The sequence below is a fragment of the Anolis sagrei genome, chromosome 2, assembly GCF_037176765.1.
Source record: "Anolis sagrei isolate rAnoSag1 chromosome 2, rAnoSag1.mat, whole genome shotgun sequence".
Lineage (NCBI taxonomy): Eukaryota > Metazoa > Chordata > Lepidosauria > Squamata > Dactyloidae > Anolis > Anolis sagrei.
Window position 1 is genome coordinate 23,845,431 of NC_090022.1, and position 19,141 is coordinate 23,864,571.

The 19,141-nt window shown below is 40.7% G+C and overlaps 1 protein-coding gene across 2 annotated transcripts; it reads right to left on the minus strand.

Moving 5' to 3' along the window:
• Window positions 1–4,790: 4,790 nt before the first annotated feature.
• MRPS18B (mitochondrial ribosomal protein S18B) lies at window positions 4,791–16,134 on the minus strand. Of its 2 annotated transcripts, none has more exons than XM_060759382.2 (7): window positions 16,011–16,134; window positions 11,461–11,608; window positions 8,751–8,848; window positions 8,153–8,221; window positions 7,580–7,646; window positions 7,087–7,146; window positions 4,791–5,169 (listed from the first exon to the last, which is right to left on the minus strand). In XM_060759382.2, the coding sequence occupies exons 1-7, from the start codon at window positions 16,098–16,100 to the stop codon at window positions 4,955–4,957; spliced, it is 747 nt and encodes a 248-aa protein (XP_060615365.2). In that variant the 5' UTR covers window positions 16,101–16,134; the 3' UTR covers window positions 4,791–4,954. The 2 variants fall into 2 exon arrangements, with proteins under 2 accessions (XP_060615365.2, XP_060615364.2); XM_060759381.2 differs by having other exon boundaries at window positions 11,461–11,611; window positions 16,011–16,133.
• Between the last annotated feature and the right edge of the window lie 3,007 nt (window positions 16,135–19,141).

Consider the following 19,141-nt stretch of genomic DNA (forward strand, 5'->3'; position numbering starts at 1 on the left):
GGACAGAGCAACCTGACTGTTGAAATGAAGAAAAATGGATTTTGGCTTATAAATGCAGGGGACCCCTGACAATCTCCATGCTTCCTGAACTGCAGCAACAGAGCGTCCACGCTTCCTCGGAAAAGACTGATCATCTTAGCCGGAGAAGGCCTGTGTGTGCATGAGTATGAATGAATGTGTGTGTGCACGAGAGCTCTCCTTGATGTGATTTTGATATGATTCTATGATTTAGGCTGTAGCATCCTGATGCCATACCTGTGCCAAGAAGAAACTTGTGTGACTCTAAATACTACAGTTGCTGTTAGTACACATTTAGGACATTACCCCACCTGTGAGAAGATTGTTGCTATGGTACAATCTATCTACTCCCCAACAGGTGAAAGTTGGTGGAATTGGCTAACCTCAGGGTTACCAGATTTCGGATGGCTAAAGGGATTGTTCCTGGGTATTGTCCTGTTGATTATTGTATTTTTTATAATTGTGATGTGTTTTCCCATCATCATGAAGATGTGTTATAAGTTCACCACAAGTGCGGTTCCCAAATGCCAGGGTATCGTAAAAATGTTATAACTAGATATTGATCTTGCTTCAGCTTCTGTATGATCAGCTTTCGCAAAAAGAAAAGGGAGGAGTGAAAGGGTTAACAGAACTTACAAGTGTTTAAGTGCTGAAATGCAAACCTAAAGAGAGGCTTGTCCCTCTCCTCTGGCCTGCAGAAGACCAAAAGTCAAGAGGAGATAATGTATCTAGAAGACACAAGATGCTCTTTGTCAAGTTCGCCTAGGGAGTACTCAGGGTGGGTTAACACCCAAAATGCTTATCTCTAACAATAATGTGTGTGTTTACGTAGTTTGTAGAAGGTTAGCAGTTAGAGACACTGAAGTACCAAAATATGAGAAAAACATGTTTTTGAATGGTTGATCCGATAAGAGAGGTGTGTGCCCATGACACAGTGAAAAGACATGTATATAAGGTGACTGAAATATCCAAATATGAGAGACAGCCTTTTTTGAAGACACTGGTTTGTCTTGGTTGTTTCTCCCTGTGTGGCCACACTTGAAATAAAGAGACTTCTGCTTTACCTCTGGAGACTAGACTCTCTTCATTTTGCTGCCCTCTGTGACGGACTCAGCAAGGACCCCAAGCAGGGGGTCCCCTACAGAGACGCTTTGGAAAAGTGTCATAAACAGGATGGTCCTAAAAATATAGTGCACACAATTATAAGCTCTATAAACATGACTGGCTACTGAAGAGTTATGGACTATTATTCTTAATTACATGATGCTTCAGTATTTATTCCCTCCTCTGGCATCATATTATTTGATGTGACAGGAAATGTAATGAGCAAGTTAATTTGCCAGGTTATTCACAAATTCATAAAGTTGCTAGTTTGGTTTAGTTTCCTTATTCTTAACTATTTCTAACATGTCCTCACAGAGTGTTGTCGAAGGCTTTCATGACCGGAATCACTGGGTTGCTGTGAGTTTTCCATGCCTTATGGTCATGTTCTAAAAGCATTATCTCCTGACATTTCGCCCAGGCATCCACAGAGGTTGTGAGGTTTGGTGCAAACAAGGTAAGTGAGATTTATATATCTGTGGAATGTCCTGGATGGAAGAAAGAACTCTTGTCTATTTGAGGCAAGTGTGAATGTTCCAGTAATTGGCCACCTTAATTAGCACTGAATAGTCTCGCAGCTTTAAATAAAGGATTCCCCCAGGCAGGAAGCAATCAAGCCTTGAAGCTGCAAGGCTATTCAATGCTAATCAATGTGATTAGTTGCAGCATTCACACTTGCCTCAAACAGACAAGAGTTCTTTCTCCCACCCTGGACATTCCATAGATATATAAACCCCACTTGCCTAGTTTCCAAGAGACCTCACAACTTCTGAGGATGCCTGCCATATACGTGGGTGAAATGTCAGGAAAAAATGCTTCTGGAACATGGCCATATGGCCTGCAAAACTCACAGCAACCCACTGTTCTCACAGAACTAAAAGTAATTATCCAATGTAGCTGTAAACAATTTCTTTTAAAAATATGATTTAAACCGCTTATATAAATGTATTTGTATATTATTGTTTTATAATTTTAATGCACACTGTATTTTGTATGATTTTATGTCTTAATGCGGCATTGAATTATTGCCAGTTTGGAAGCTGCTCTAAGTCCCCTTCAGGGTTGAGAGCGGGGCAAAAATACAGTAAATAAATAAGTAAATTATTCACAAAAATGTACCAGCTAAACACAATCTCCTAGCATTACTGATTTTCAGCAAAATAAACATTTCAAGGCCCTTTCACACAGCCATATAACCCAGAATAGCAAGACAGAATAACCCACAATATCTGCTTTCAACTGGGTTACCTGAGTCCACACTGCCATATAACCCAGTTCAAAGCAGATAAGGTGGGATTTTATACTCTGTGTGGAAGAGGCCCCAGTCTCTCCAGAACTTGGAAGTAAGTTTTTTGAAACTCTGAAAGAAACCAGGCTCTATTCCACTAATGTTTATAATGCAGCGAATCTTTGGGTGCACCTACACTCTAGAATTAATGTAGTTTGCCACTATATGACTGCCATGGCTCAATGCCTTGGAGTCCTGGGAGTTGTAATTTGATGAGGCACCATCACTCTTTAGAAGGAAAGGCTATAGACTGGACCTTGTAAACTACAGCTTCCATAATTCCACAACATGGAACTGAATGTGGCAAACTGCATTAATTCTATAGTGTAGTAAGGCATGGCTAAACTTTTGCCTTCCAAGTGTGTTTTGGACTTCAACCCCCACAATTCCTAACAGCATCTACACCTGATATGGGCCAAAGTTTGCCCATGCCTGGTGTAGATGTATCCATCTTCTCAACAGAGGCTAGCTTGCTACACTTCACTCCATTTTAGACATTTAGTCTTACAAGTTATCTGGCTACACTTTATCAGTGTTACATGGGAATATGTTGCATTTACTGTGATTGAAGCTTGTACATAATCATCTGATACTATAGAATGTTGCATCTTACTATTCTCTCTCAATGCTTGGCTCTTTGGCTTCAGTATTTCATAAAAGAATAATTCCCCAATATATTTGTTCATCATTAGTCCAGAATTGGGCCTTTTATTAGTATATAGTGCACAGTAACGTAAATAAATATTACTGAGAGCTGCATGATTCAGTCGGAAGTGCAATAAAGGGTATACTATGACATCTAGCAAATATGGTAATTTATTGATCTGATCTTACTCTCTCCAAGTCACCTGTTTTCTGAAGGCTGTACATTATGCGTTGAATTGCAGAAATTCACCAGGAAGCACAGTAGGAATGGAAGGGGCATGGAAATAGCAAGAAATTATGAGAGAAGTTACTTACAGCCCCATCACACTAGAGCAGTGGTTCTCAACATTCCTAATGCCGCGACACCTTAATACCGTTCCTCATGTTGTGGTGACCCCCAGCCATTAAATTATTTTCATTGCTACTTCAGTTATGATTTGGTACAAATACCCAATATGCCCTAATTTGAATACTGGCGGGGTTGGGATGGGAGGATTGATTTTGTCATTTGGAAGTTATAGTTGCTGGGATTTATAGTTCACCTACATTCAAAGAGCATTCTGAACTCTACCAACAATGGAATTGGACCAAACTTGGCACACAGAACTCCCATGACCAACGGAAAATACTGGAAGGGTTTGGTGGGCATTGACCTTGAGTTTGGAGGTTGTAGTTTGCCTACACCCAGAGAGCACTGTGGATTCAAACAATGATGGATCTGGATCAAACTTGGCACGAATATTCAATAAGCCCAAATGTGAACACTGGTGAAGTTCGAGGAAAATAGACCTTGACATTTGGGAGTTGTAGTTGCTGGGATTTATAGTTCACCTACAACCAAAGAGCATCCAGAAGCCCACCAATGATAGAATTAGCCCAAACTTCCCACACAGAACTCCCATGACCAACAGAAAATACTGTCTGTGATGGTCTTTGGCGACCCCTCTGACACCCCCTCGCGACCCCTCCAGGGGTCCCGACCCCCAGGTTGAGAAACACTGCACTAGAGAATCCTGCAGAATTCTGGGGTTTGTAGTTTAATGAGGCATGGGACCTCTCTGTCTGAGCAGTGGAAAGCCCCCTCCCAAATCTACAAGCCCAGAATTTTGCAGGAGGCAGAAACTGGATGTAAAGTGAATCCATGCTCTAGTGTGATGAGGTCCTAACATAGGATGCCTTATAATTTTGTTTTGTTCTGCTGAAAACTTTAATATATCATGACTGGAAGTTGATGGCTACTCATCTCTTTATATAAAAGTCAAATTATGGCTATCTGTCCAACAAAGGCTGTTGCTAGGTGAAGTGGCCCTTTGTGGTGTCACTGGATTAGCTGTTGCTAAGTGGATAGATTGTTTCCATACGAAGTGGCCCACCATGATGTCACTAGGAAAGAAAGGTGAGGGGAAGGGAGGAAAGAAAGCCACAAAGATAGGCATGTTGCCATGGTGTCTCTTTCGAGGTGAGAAGGGCAGTATACAAATGAAGTAAGTAAGTAAATAAATGGTGATGATGTGAGGTAGAGCTGGAGAAAGAAAAAAGGGGAGGGAAGAAAAGAAGGAAAGAAAAAGAAGGAAATTAAAAGGAAAAGAAAGGAAAGGAAGAAGGGAATAAATAAAAAGGAGGGAAGGAAAGAAGAGAAAGGAAAGGGAAAAGGGTATGAATGGAAGGGAAAGAGAAAAAAAGGAGGAAAGCAAGAGGGCAGTAGCCCTTTCCAACAATGAAATGCAAAAAACTAAAATCACTTATTGAGTCTGTCACTTTATTGACGCAGGAAGCACAAGAGATAAGACAACAGAAGGCAGCCACCAGAACCGCTGAATTGCCCTTCGGGGTTTTTTTTTTAGCTGTGAACTTCATATCCCTGAAGGAGTGTTTATTTGTGTCCATTATCATCTGAGAGATTCAAGGTGGGCCACTCTCTTCCTTTAGATAGTCCTTATAAATTTTCCTGATTCGTTTCATTTCCTTTTCTGGAGGATTCTGCCATTCATACCACTCATACCAGGCAGTTTTGTTCTGAAGAGCTGGAGATGGGGCAGTCTTAGTGACAGCTGGATGTTGGTTGCTGAAATCTTCATGCTGGAAGTCCTTGAACGGGATGGAGAAGAATAGAAGGCCTAAAGTGGAAGAAGGAGTAATGTATTAGAAAGAAAACGGCTTTCCTAATGTTGTCAAAGGCTTTCAAGACCTCACAACCTCCGAGGATGCCTGCCACAGATGTGGGTGCCATTTCCTGATTAAACTATTAAATTAGATTGTCTCTCTCCCAAGAAGTCACCCTGCAGTTGAAGGCCCTTCCACACAGTCTTATATCCCAGAATATAAAGGCAGAAAATCCCACAATATCTGCTTTGAACTGGGTTATCCGAGTCCCTGGGATATAGGGCTGTGTGGGAGGGCCCTTAGAAATGTTGTATTACAGATGGGAAATAAGACTGAGGAAACAAAGGTCACCTTTGGGGCAAACGTGACAATGCTTTTGTGATGGGAACTTTTCTACTTTTTGTTAAACCAAGTATGGGGTATTGTTTCTCAGGAAGCCCAAATTGATGCCCTTTTAAAAAAAGAAGCTCCTCTGTGGGTTCTTGTGAGTTTTCCAGGCTGTATGGCCATGTTCCAGAAGCATTCTCTCCTAACGTTCCACCCACATCTATGGCAGGCATCCTCAGAGGTTGTGAGGTCTGTTGGAAACTAGGCAAGTGGGGTTTATATATCTGTGGAATGTCCAGGGTGAGAGAAATTCCAGGCAAGGGGAATTTCATACAAGAATCAATCAGGGCCAGCTAATACCTCCCAACAAAGGATTCCCCCCAAGCAGCAACCATCCAGGCTTTAAAGCTGCAAGTCCATTACATGCTAATCAAGTTGGCCAATTGCAACATTCATACTTGCCTCAAACATAAAAGGGTTCTTTCTCCCACCCTGGACAATCCAGGTATATAAACCCCACTTGCCTAGTTTACAACAGACCTCACAACCTTTGAAAATGCCTGCCATAGATGTGGGAGAAACGTCAAGAGAGAAGGCTTCTGGAACATGGCCACACAGCCCGGAAAACTCACAACAATTCAGTGGTTCGTGCCATGAAAGCCTTAGACAACACAAGCTTCTCTGTCTTGGAGAGTTTGCTGATGTCATTCTTATTTTTCCCACCTGAGATGCTTTGAAAAGAAATTCAAAGATAGCAGATGCTGGAGCCGCCTGCCTCCTCCTTCTGGAGGCCCCTTGATTAAATAACTTTTAATCCTTTTAGTTTAAATCACTCTTACAGATTGTAAGAATTCAGGGGTTTGGTCAGAGAATCTTGTTAACACATTATCCCCCTCAAAGTTCCTATTCTGTGTTAAGCCGTTCTCTTTGTAGGGAGTATTTGCCCCTTCACATTACTGCTCTCCCAAATCTGCTCTTTCTTTCTCGTGTGTGTGTGTGGATTAGAGAAAAAGTATATTGCTCTAACTTTTGAACCCCTCTCTTTCATCTCTTCCTCCTCTTAGCAACCCTTTCAGCTTCAAACTGCTTTACATTCAAACCCAACAGCCGTGTAAGTTTACTCATTTTGCGTTAGTATCTCCCCATCCTAAAGCACCTGTGTTCTATTCTGCATCGTGTTTAATATTTGCTATTCCTCAAGGCAAATATTGTGTATATCTTGACTGCAATATGCTAAAAAAAATCCTCCTTTTACAGAGTTCTGTGTGAATGTGGGTTTTTGAGTCCATTTTGTCAGAAAATGCAATGTTGCCAAAGTCACAAGATCCCTGATAGACATGAGTAATTAAGAACATGTATGAATTCAACCACATGCTCTGCAAATCCATAGCTTGTACATTAAACTCAGGGCCCTTCCACACAGCCCTGTATCCTAGAATATCAAGGCAGAAAACCCCACATTATCTGAGTTTGGACTCAGATAACCCAGTTCAAAGCAGATATTGTGGGATTTTCTGTCTTAATATTCTGGGATATAGGGCAGCCTTGTTCTCACACACTCTACAGCTTCCATCCAAAAAGAGCCCCAACCTCATGCTACTCACCATTTTCTCGAGACTGTTCAATGGCTTTGGTCAGTTGTTTGTACTTCTTCATGCAGACACCTGCAATAGAAAAAAAAGAAATGTTTCAATGCATAGCAGAGTCTGTTACGGTATGTAAAATCATTTGTTCTCAATAGTAAAGATTAGTTTTAAAGTCCATGTTCCTGTAGGAAAGTCTAATCAACTTTCTCTTTACCATAGGACCATGTTTGAGGACTGAACAGTTTCCCAAATCTACTTCCCATCATTTTCACTGAGTTTTCCCACTATGGGAAAAGCTTCCCATAGTGGGAAAACTATAAATGTAAATTGTTATAACAATAATGTTGCTACAACATTTACAATGATCTACACCTTAATCATTTCATATTCCTACCATCAAAAAGTACTGTAAGACTTCTGCAAACCCTTCATTTCCTAGAAAGGCCAGAACCTCAGAGGGACATAAGGACAGGGAGTTAAACAGAACAGGAAAGAGTAAAAGGAAGCTTACCTGTGTGTGTTGGGTGATATATGATACCTGTGTGGGGACAGACAAACTGTTCCAGGAGTTTCACATTCTGTGAGATGGAAAGGGAGACCAGATTTTTACATTTCACAAATCAAAGGAGGACTCATGAGACACTCAACCAATGTCAGACCACCCCAATTTATGCCTTCAACATGTCAGGAAATTACAAAATAAGAGTCCTCTTGGGGAGATAGGGTGGGCTACAAATAAAGCATTATTATTATTATTATTATTATTATTATTATTGCTGCTACTACTACTACTACTACTATGCAATAGTCACTAAGTTTGGGACATCCTCCCTAGAGAATTTTACATTTTTTCCTGAATAGCTCTTAAATTCCTAGCCAGATAGATATCTTCCAAAATACTTTAGTTTGCCCTAATCACTTTCTTTCTTTTCCTCATCTCCCTGCTGTTGCCCTGGACTAACAGAACAGCTTATTAATTTCAACGCAGCATTCCCAAATTTCAGCTGCTTTCATACAGTCTTTAATGTGTTTCTTCTAGTTGCAAGAATTCAATACCTAAATAAGAAACTCTTGTTTGTCTTACCCTATAATCCAGAAAAAGGTTTTGGTCTCTGCAGATGGGACAGGGGTTCCCACAGACATGGTTCCCTCTCTAAAGGAATAAAATGTTGTTGAATGTCAGTTTCTCTGCTTAACATCATTAAACAAATACAAGACTTGTCATAAATGTATCAAAAGGCAGGAATTGCAGTTTTTTTTCTTTACATAAACAACATCACTGTGTATAGAAGTTCCATTATTTTGATTTTCATCAGGCTAAGTCAAAACACAGATGTTTCCCTCTACCAATTTAAAGCAGACTAGAAATAGTAAAAAATCAACAAAAAGTTACAAAGTCTGATTGCCAATGCTAGACCCATCAAATACTAATATAGCTTTCTGGGCCACACTTCCATGTTCAAGTATAAAATACAGGAGAATCTTCAGCATTCTTCTCCATTGCCCCTCCCAGCTCTATTGTGTCTCACTTCTACATTTCCAAACCAACTTGAGGACAGATTGTCATGTTAAGTTTGATTTAGATGAAGAAAAATAATTATACCATCTTGACTTCTTGGGATGAGGCAAACTAAAGAAAATATTAACACTTCTTTCACTATCCCATAACTTCTGGCACTCACAATGCAAGTCTTCCGTGTCTTCTGTGGAGGAATTGGGCCCTTGTGATTCCGTCTGTAGCCAAACCAGACAGGATTGCTGCCATATCGTTCTATGTATTCTAAATGGACAAGAGAAAAAGAAGAGAGGCAGTCATACACAGTAATAGTTTACCAGTGATATTCAAAACATAACATTGCCTTAATTCCAACTGTTCACTCAAAGCTAACTATCCACTTCATACACACGTGCCAGATGTTGTAAATCACATGCTAATTTGACAGAAGCAAAGTTTAATCAAAGTCACGCTTGCATGGAAAAAGACAGACTAATCACAACGGAATTTACTCTTTAGTAGATATGCCTAGCCTAAGTATCTCCAAAGGTGCAGATTCCACCTGATTTTGAAAGCTAAGCAAGGTCATGTTGGTTAGTACTTGGAAGGGAGACAGCCAATGAATACCAGGCAATGTATGCTATATTTTGGAGGAATGAACTGGCAAAACCATCTTGCCTAAGAAAATCTTATGAAATCATGGTGTCACAGTAAATTGACATGTGACTTGAAGGCACAGACACATAAGTGCCCTGCTAGTTTACCAGTTGTTGGAAAAAAGGGTCTGGATTTACTGTTAGATCTCTGGGTGCTTTGTGATCAATCAGCAAAGGAATTTTTCCAAGAGCAAGAGCAAAGGACTGCTTACTCAATTTCAGCTGTTAGAATGAAGACAACTCAGGGGAAACCGTGCAAGCTTTTGTGAGGAAGTACTGCAAGTTCAGTTGAGTTGTAAGAATAAAAACAAAATCCTGTGTCTGAAATGAATATGCTTTAATTCTAAGTATATATCCTTTGTGTTTCTGTGTCTTACGGACTTGGTGGGTGCTGGGGTTGGTTCTTTTAAAAGAACAAACGTGAGATGTAGTTGCTCTATAAATCTGTCCACCCCTGGCTTATTCAGAGAGGATGGGGGAATTCATTTTTTCAGGAGCGACTTGAGAAACTCCAAGTAATTTCTGGTGTGAGAGAATTGGCCATCTGCAAGGATGCTGCCCAGGGGACTCCCAGATGTTTGATGTTTTAACATCCTTGTTGGAGGCTTCACACAAAAAATGGAATAACATTACAGCTTTTCTATTCAAAGGTCTTCGGGGCTTATACCTCCTCCTCCTCCTAATTCTTATCAGTTCCTGCCTGTAATCTTGTCTGCTTCAACACCAACTGTCCCACTTTTCATATTTTCCCTGCTATTCCTATGCCTTGAATTCTCATCCCAGTGCATATTTCCACCAAATCTATCAATAAAACCTGTAGCCACTGGAGATTATAATTTAAGTTCAGTTCTGCTTCCAACACTCAATTGCAGACCATTGCAGGCACCATTTGTTCATATTTAGCCTACGTTGTTGTGATGAACTGCACACCTTTCTGTAAGGTCAGAATGAGCTCAGGAGATAGGCCCAGGAAGTTTGGGAGGGTGCCTGGGGTCATTTCCTAGAGGGGGTGGTGCTTAGGAGCAGCCTGGAGGGCTGGTCAGTTAGCAGAGTTAGAAGTAGCTGGTGGTATTAGTGTAGCTGGTGGTATGGAGAGACAGATCCAGAAGGAAAGGACTGTGTGGAGTTTCAAGAATACTAGACAGAGGAAAAACCTGTTCATTTCTTGAGGGAGTGGAGAAGAGTTATTGAAACTAAGTGCTGAACTGTTTATTGAAAGTAACCACAGCTTTTACTCACTATTGCAACCGCTAAGAAAGTGCCTGTATTGTCAAAGTTCTCACAAATAAACAACATTGTTCTTTGTTCGTAACAACTGACTTAAGTGTACCTCTGTGTGAGAAGTTTTAAAACAGTTTATAGAAGAAATCAGAGTTAAATGGTGGCAGCATGTATTTAAAAAGAAATCTCTTTATTGTTACCTCAGTGTACAGAGCTTGAGTGCGAATCCAGCACATTCTAGCCTAATCAAACCTCAAATAAGCCAGGGGCTAAAGATTTCTTTTAAGGGTGGTGGTAGCCAGTGTTCTTTTAAAAGGTTTTCGGCCAGAAGATCATTCCAGCTTATTCAGCCACATTCCATTTCAAGTGATGGTACAGCGTTGGAGATTTGTTAATAAATCAGTCAACTTTGGTCCACATGGAAGGAGAATGAATAACTGTGAATTATGACCAGGAATGCTTTGACGACGTGGCTATATAAGTGTGATGATGACGATGTTGTATTGTAATATGTTTTTAATTGTGTAATGATGATGCATTGTGTGGTTTGTATTTTTGTATATGAACACATGTTGTGAACCGGATCTGAGTCCCTCTTGTAGGTGAGAAGATCGGTATAGAAAACTTTTAAATAAATAAATAATCCCTTAGCATTTATATTTTTGGTTTGCAGTGGTTTTGATTTGTACTTAAATAAGCCCCTAATCTTTATAGTTGTCCTTGCCTAACCCCTACTCCTCTCCACTCCCACCATTATCTCCTCCACTGTTTAAATTTAGACAGTAAGCTCTCACGAGGGCAGGGATTCAACTCTCAAATACTCTTTTGCGTGCCTGTGCTTGTATAAACCCTTATCAAAACTAGCCTTCCTCAACAAAATTATCCCTAGCTATGTTATATCACACCTCCCATCATCCTCAGTATGCATGGGAATTTTTTAATACCAAAAACAAATTAAACAAAAACACACACAAGATATATCTTTCACAAACACACATGCCTCTAGCTTTCTGCAAGTACCTTCACTCTCCAAGTACTCCCATGGCTTGTCTTTAAAACGTGATTCTGTATCAAAACCAGCTGGTTCTGTGGATTCATCTTGGCTTACTTCTGTACTATAAAGATGAACAGCCAATCGCTTGGGTAGCAGGAGACAGGAGCTAGGTATCTTCTAAGGGAATACAAAGCAAAGCAAGACAAACATTAAAGGCAGGTATCAGAAATGTAGAACACCTTGAATTGCAAGAAGGACAAATAAATAAGTTGTAAAGCAAATCAAGTTTGAACTCTCCCTAGAAACCATGATGACTAAATTGAGTCTGTCATACTTTGGACATGTTTCAAGAAGGCATAACTCATTAGAAAAGATAATAGTGCTTGGTAAAGTAGAAGGCAGTAGGAAAAGAGGAAGACTGCATTCCAGGTGGATAAACTCCATAAAAGATGCTATGGCTCTCAATCTGCAAAACCTGAACAAGTGTTGACTTAGAGAACTCTCATATGGGTTCACCATATGCCAGAGTTCACTTGAAGGTAATTAACAACAACAATCAAAATGACGAGCAAAGAACTGCAAGATTTCTAGCAAATTTTTGTTGTTCATTCGTTCAGTCGTCTCCGACTCTTCGTGACCTCATGGACCAGCCCACGCCAGAGCTCCCTGTCGGCCGTCACCACCCCCAGCTCCTTCAAGGTCAGTCCAGTCACTTCAAGGATGTCATCCATCCATCCATCTTGCCCTTGGTCGGCCCCTCTTCCTTTTGCCTTCCACTTTCCCCAGCATAATTGTCTTCTCTAGGCTTTGCTGTCCCCTCATGATGTGGCCAAAGTACTTCAACTTTGTCTCTAGTATCCTTCCCTCCAATGAGCAGTCGGGCTTTATTTCCTGGAGGATGGACTGGTTGGATCTTCTCGCAGCCCAAGGCACTCTCAGAACTTTCCTCCAACACTGCAGTTCAAAAGCATTGATCTTCCTTCGCTCAGCCTTCCCTAAGGTCCAGCTCTCTCATCCGTAGGTTACTACAGGGAATACCATGGCTTTGACTAGGCGGATCTTTGTTGCCAGTGTGATGTCTCTACTCTTTACTATTTTATCGAGATTGGACATTGCTCTCCTCCCAAGAAGTAAGCGTCTTCTGATTTCCTGGCCACAGTCTGCATCTGCAGTAATCTTTGCACCTAGAATGACAAAGTCTGTCACGGCCTCCACATTTTCTCCTTCTATTTTCCAGTTGTCAATCATTCTTGTTGCCATAATCTTGGTTTTTTTGACGTTTAGCTGCAACCCAGCTTTTGTGTTTTCTTCTTTCACCTTGATTAGAAGGCTCCTCAGCTCCTCCTCGCTTTCGGCCATCAGAGTGGTGTCATCTGCATATCTGAGGTTATTAATGTTTCTTCCAGCAATTTTCACCCCAGCTTTGTATTCATCAAGCCCCGCACATCGCATGACGTGTTCTGCATACTAATTAAAAAGGTTGGGTGAGAGTATGCAGTCTTGCCGGACGCCTTTCCCAATCTCGAACCAGTCTGTTGTTCCGTGGTCAGTTCTTACTGTTGCGATTTGGTCCTTGTACAGATTCCTCAGGAGAGAGACAAGGTGGCTTGGTATGCCCATCCCACCAAGAACTTGCCACAATTTATTATGATCCACACAGTCAAAGGCTTTAGAATAGTCAATGAAGCAGAAATAGATGTTTTTCTGAAACTCCCTGCCTTTCTCCATTATCCAGCGGATATTGGCAATTTGGTCTCTCATTCCTCTGCCTTTTCTAAACCCAGCTTGTACACCTGGCAACTCTTACTCCATCTATTTCTGGAGTCTTCCTTGCAGGATCTTGAGCATTACCTTACTGGCATGAGAAATAAGGGCCACTGTACGGAAGTTTGAGCAGTCTTTCGCATTTCCCTTTTTTTGGTATGGGGATATAAGTTGATTTTTTCCAGTCTGATGGCCATTCTTGTGTTTTCCATATTTGCTGGCATATGGCATGCATCACCTTGACAGCATCATCTTTTAAAATGTTCTAGCAAATTAGAACATTTAAAAAAATTAACTTCATTAAAGTCATGTTATATGTGTTGTATGACCAATAATTTCCTCTGACTTTCAATATGACAAAAAGGCAACAAAAATATGTTTTATCCTCTATTGGAAAATGATTTTCAGTTTGCCTGTTTTATTAACAGCAAGCTACAGATATATATTTGCCACCAAATAGAGGTCATTCAAATCGTTAAGTTGCTTTTGCATTGCACATTCCCTCCATCTTATTGTCGGCATTAATTTCACTAAACCTGACCTGATACTAACTATGGCTGGCTTTCAACTAAAGGCTTAGGCTTCTTTGCAAAATGTGATCAGCTTTAGTGCAGACTTACCACTTAAACCATAGTAACACAGGGAAGAGGAAGAATGAAAAACCCTGACTGTATGTAAGCTCACATTAGTCTAAAGAAGCATTTTTGCTTACATTTGCTTTATTACCACTTAGAATGGAAGTAACTAATGTGAACCGGAACCCAACAAAATTTGAAGGGCCGCAGATACTACAACCTGCAATTATTGTTTTCTTTTTTTTTGTTCATTGCTTCATGCTTTTGGCCCTGATTTTTTTTCTCCTTAGAAAATTCATGGACCTGAGTCGGAAGAAGCATTGCCCATTTAAATTGTCAACTTTTTAAAATGGCAAAATGTTTTTACTGACTTTATGTAAACTTCTCTGAGAGGTGCTATTTGTTGGAGAGTGAGACAAAAACATTTCAGATCCATTAACATTTGCAATGTGTCAACATGTCAGCATTCTTAACACTAACACTAATGAAATATCAAAGATTAGTCTTGTGATACTTCATGCAATAGAGATTGTCAACTTGTAATCAAATAGCTTCAGATGATGCATGAACTCGATGTAAAAATGATAAATACAAGCCCAATTTTGTGACTGTGTTATAATGCTTCACTGTGTCTTCTACATGTTGAGCAACCCTTATCCGGAGTTCCAAAACCAGAAAAACGCCAAAATTGTTTGCTGTCTGACAGTTTGATTGATACAAATTTATTATTTATTTACTTACTTACTTTATTTCTATACCGCTTTTCTCAGCCCTTTACACAACAATGAAAAATATCACAAAACAGTATAATGCAATTAAAGCAGATTATAACATCAACAATTCACAACAGTAAAACAATCATAACGCCTCAACAATAAAATCAGAATCCACTCTCATTATCCATTGTTCCGTATTCCTATGTTCAATTTCATTGTTTAGTCAAACGCTTGTTCGAATAGCCAGGTCTTCACCTTCCTCCGAAATGCCAACAGCGAGGGGGCCAATCTGATGTCTGCAGGTAGGGCATTCCACAGCCGAGGGGCCACCACTGAGAAGGCCCTGTCTCTCGTCCCCGCCAGGCACGCCTGCGATGCAGGTGGGACCGAGAGCAGGGCCTCCCCAGACGATCTTAGTGTCCTGGTCGGTTCATAGGAGGAGATGCGTTCGGAGAGGTAAGTAGGGCCAGAACTGTTTAGGGCAGTGTTTCTCAACCTTCCTAATGCCACGACCCCTTAATACAGGTCCTCATGTGGTGGTGACCCCCAACCATAACGTTATTTTCGTTGCTACTTCATAACTGTAATTTTGCTACGGTTATGAATCATAATATAAATATCTGATATGTAGGCTGTATATTCAGTCACTGTACCAAATTTGGTACAAATACCCGATACGCCCAAATTTGAATACTGGTAGGGTTGGGGGTAATTGATTTTGTCATTTGGTAATGCTGGAGTTGCTGGGATTTATAGTTCACCTAAAATCAGAGAGCCTTCTGAACTCCACCAACGATGGCATTGAATCAAACTTGGCACACAGAATTCCCATGACCAAGAGAAAACACTGGGAAGGTCTGGTAGACGTTGTCCTTGAGGTTTTGGAGTTGTAGTTCACCTACATCCTGAGAACACTGTGGACTCAAGCAATGATGGATCTGGATCAAACTTGGCACAAATACTCAATATGCCCAAATGTGAACACTGGTAGAGTTTGGAGAAAATAGACCTTGCCGTTTGGGAGTTGTAATTGTTGGGATTTATAGTTCACCCACAATGAAATAGTATTCTGAACCCCACCAACGATAGAATTGAACCAAACTTTCCACACAGAACGTCCATGACCAACAGAAAATACTATGTTTCTGATGATTTTTGGCGACCCCTCTGGCACCCCCTCACGACCCCCCCCCCCCGGGGTCCCGACCCCCAGGTTGAGAAACACTGGTTTAGGGCTTTATAGGCTAACGCCAGCACTTTGAATTGTGCCCGGTAGCAAACTGGCAGCCAATGGAGCTGGCTCAACAGAGGAGTCATCCTGTGCATGCAATTAAACCGGCTGTTAGGAATTGTGGGAGTTGGGAGTCCAAAACACCTGGAGGGCCCAAGTTAGCCCAGGCCTGAGATACACACACAGACAAATCTAGAGACGTGAGTCTTTCTCTCTCTCTCTCTACTATCAATAACAAGTCCGACCCCTTCCTAAGCGATAGTTCTGCTAAAGACCGAGTTCTCCCTCACCTGGACCCCGAAAGGCCTTCGGAGGGCCGCCCGGAGCGCCACACGGCCTGCTGCCCGACACAGAAGCGAGGCGCCTATGGAGGCTGCCATCTTTGGGCCTCAATGCCTCGCGCATGCGCCCTGAACCTCAAAGGTCCTCGCGCTGACGGCCTTGAGAAGCCAAGCCACGCGCTGTTTGGGGGAAGTTCTGTTCCTTCCCTGCAAAACTTGAAAGCTATCACCAGGAAGAACATTAAAAAAAATCAGTAACAAAATAATAATAATACATTATTTAATATAAATATATTATTTATATCTATTTTATATATTGATTATATTATATTATAGATTATAAAATATAATTATATTTTATAATATAATTATAACTGATTATAATTATAATATAAATAAAAATATATAAATAAAAATGTAATGTTTGTTTGTGGGATTAACAGAACTCAAAAACCACTGGACGAATCGACACCAAATTTGGACACAAGACACCTAACAACTCAATTTATGTCCTGCACTAAAAAAAAAATGATTTTGTCATTTGGGAGTTGTAGCTGCTGGGATTTATAGTTCACCTACAAAGAGCATTCTGAACTCAACCAATTATGGAATGGAATCAAACTTGGTACACAGGACTCCCATGACCAACAAAAAACACTAGAAGGGTTTGGTGGGCATTGATGTTGAATTTGGGAGTTGTAGTTCACCTACATCCCGAGAACACTGTGGACACAAACAATGATGGATCTGGACCAAACTCTACATGAATACTCAATGTGCCCAAATGTAAACACTGGTGGAGTTTGGGAAAAACAGAATCTTGACATTTGGGAGTTGCAGTTGCTGGGATTTATAGTTCACCTACAATCACAGAGCATTCTGAACCCCACCAACAATAGAATTGGGCCAAACCTCCCACGCAGAACCCCTATGACCACCAAAGTGGGCCACAGCAAAGCAAGGTGTGGCAGGGGATGGCTAGTAATTATATATAAAAATAAATAAATAATCTATAATAATTAAATAATAATAATACATCACACAATCCTGGACGCTTGGGAAGTGTTCGACTTGTGATTTTGTGATACGAAATCCAGCATATAGATCTCGTTTGCTGTGACATACTGTGTTTTTGTGTCAGTAAAATAATAATATCAAAATTACGACAGAAACTGAAATAGAAAAATAAATAATAAGAAAATAACAATACTGTATTACTAAAATTACAATAGGAACTTAAAAAGTGGTCACAATAATAAAATAAAAATCAATAAATAATAAAATAAACATCAATAAATAATAATAAAATAAAAATCAATAAATAATAATAAAATAAAAATCAATAAATAATAATAAAATAAAAATCAATAAAATAATAAATCAATAACAGAATAACCATCAAGACAATTAAGATCTTCTGGTGGGGCCCTGGTCTCGGTCCCGCCACTTTCGCAATCGCGTCTGGCCGGAACGAGAGACAGGGCCTTTTCTGTGGTGGCCCCTCGGCTATGGAACTCTCTTCTGATTGAGATCAAATCTGCCCCCTCCCTCCTGTCCTTCAGGAGGCTGGTGAAATCGTGGCTATGGAAGGAAGCATTCCCATATTAATGGTTGAAACTAGCTAGAGAACAAAGTTATCGACCACACATACAGAATGAGTTGGACATGATTTTATCTTGTCGATTTGGCTTGTTTGTAACTTTAATCAATATGTATTTTAACTCGTTATTATATGATGTTTTTAGATTGTACTGTTAGCATTGAATCCTTGCTTTAAGCCAGTCTGAGTCCCTCTATGGAGGCACTTCAAGTGGCCAGATACTGGTCAAAGGACATTTAATCAACTACCAAGCTTGCAAACTTTGTGTTTTGTCTGTCTGTTTGTTTTATTAAAAATGTAATACAAATGTCTGGTTGCTCCTGACATGATAAATAAATAATACCAGTATTAAAAAAAAACCCTCGAAAATCCGGACAGTAAGTAAAGAGCAACATTCTAGAATGGGAATTCCAGACCAAAAAAAATCAGGGCCAGCTATCACCTCCCAACAAAGGTTTCCCCCAGGCAGGAAGCAGCCAAGCTTTGATGCTGCAAGGCTATTCAATGCTAATCAAGGGGATCAGTTGCAGCATTCACACTTGCCTCCAACAGACAAGAGTTCTTTCTCCCACCCTGGACGTTCCACAGATCTATAAACCCTAACTTCTGAGGATGCCTGTCATAGATGTGGGCGAAACATCAGCAGAGAATGCTTCTGGGACAAGGCCATGCAGCCTGGAAAATTTACAGCAACTCAAATTTAGCTTTTGTTTTTTTGGCATGAATATACAATGGCAGTTCTTGTGGTTCATATAAATCCAGTTTTTTAAAAAATGTATACACACCATGATTCCAGCCATATATTTATATATTTATCATGTCAGCAGAAGACCAAACAGTTACACTGCATTTTTCAACAAGCAGACAAACAAACAAAACATAAAGTTTGCAAGCTTGGTAGTTGGTTAAATGTCCTTTGACCAGTATTTGGCCACTTGGAGTGCCTCTGGTGTTGCTGTTGGAAGGTCCTCCATTGTGCATGTGGCAGGGCTCAGGTTGCATTGCAGCAGGTAGTCAGTGGTTTGCTCTTCTCTACATTCACATGTCGTGGATTCCACTTTGTAGCCCCATTTCTTAAGATTGGCTCTGCATCTCGTGGTGTCAGAGCGCAGTCTGTTCAGCACCTTCCAAGTCGCCCAGTCTTCTGTGTGGAGTCTCTCATTTGGTATCAGCCCAGGGGGAGTCTCTCATTTGGTATCAGCCATTGGTTGAGGTTCTGGGTTTGAGCCTGCCACTTTTGGACTCTCGCTTGCTGAGGTGTTCCAGGGAGTGTCTCTGTAGATCTTAGAAAACTATTTTTAGATTTAAGTCATTGACGTGCTGGCTGATACCCAAACAGGGGATGTGCTGGAGATGTCACTGCCTTGGTCCTTTCACTATTAGTTGCTACTTCCCGGCGGATGTCAGGTGGTGCAATACCGGCTAAGCAGTGTAATTTCTCCAGTGGTGTAGGGCAGAGACACCCCGTGATAATGTGGCATGTCTCATTAAGAGCCATATCCACTGTTTTAGTGTGGCAAGATGTGTTCCACACTGGGCA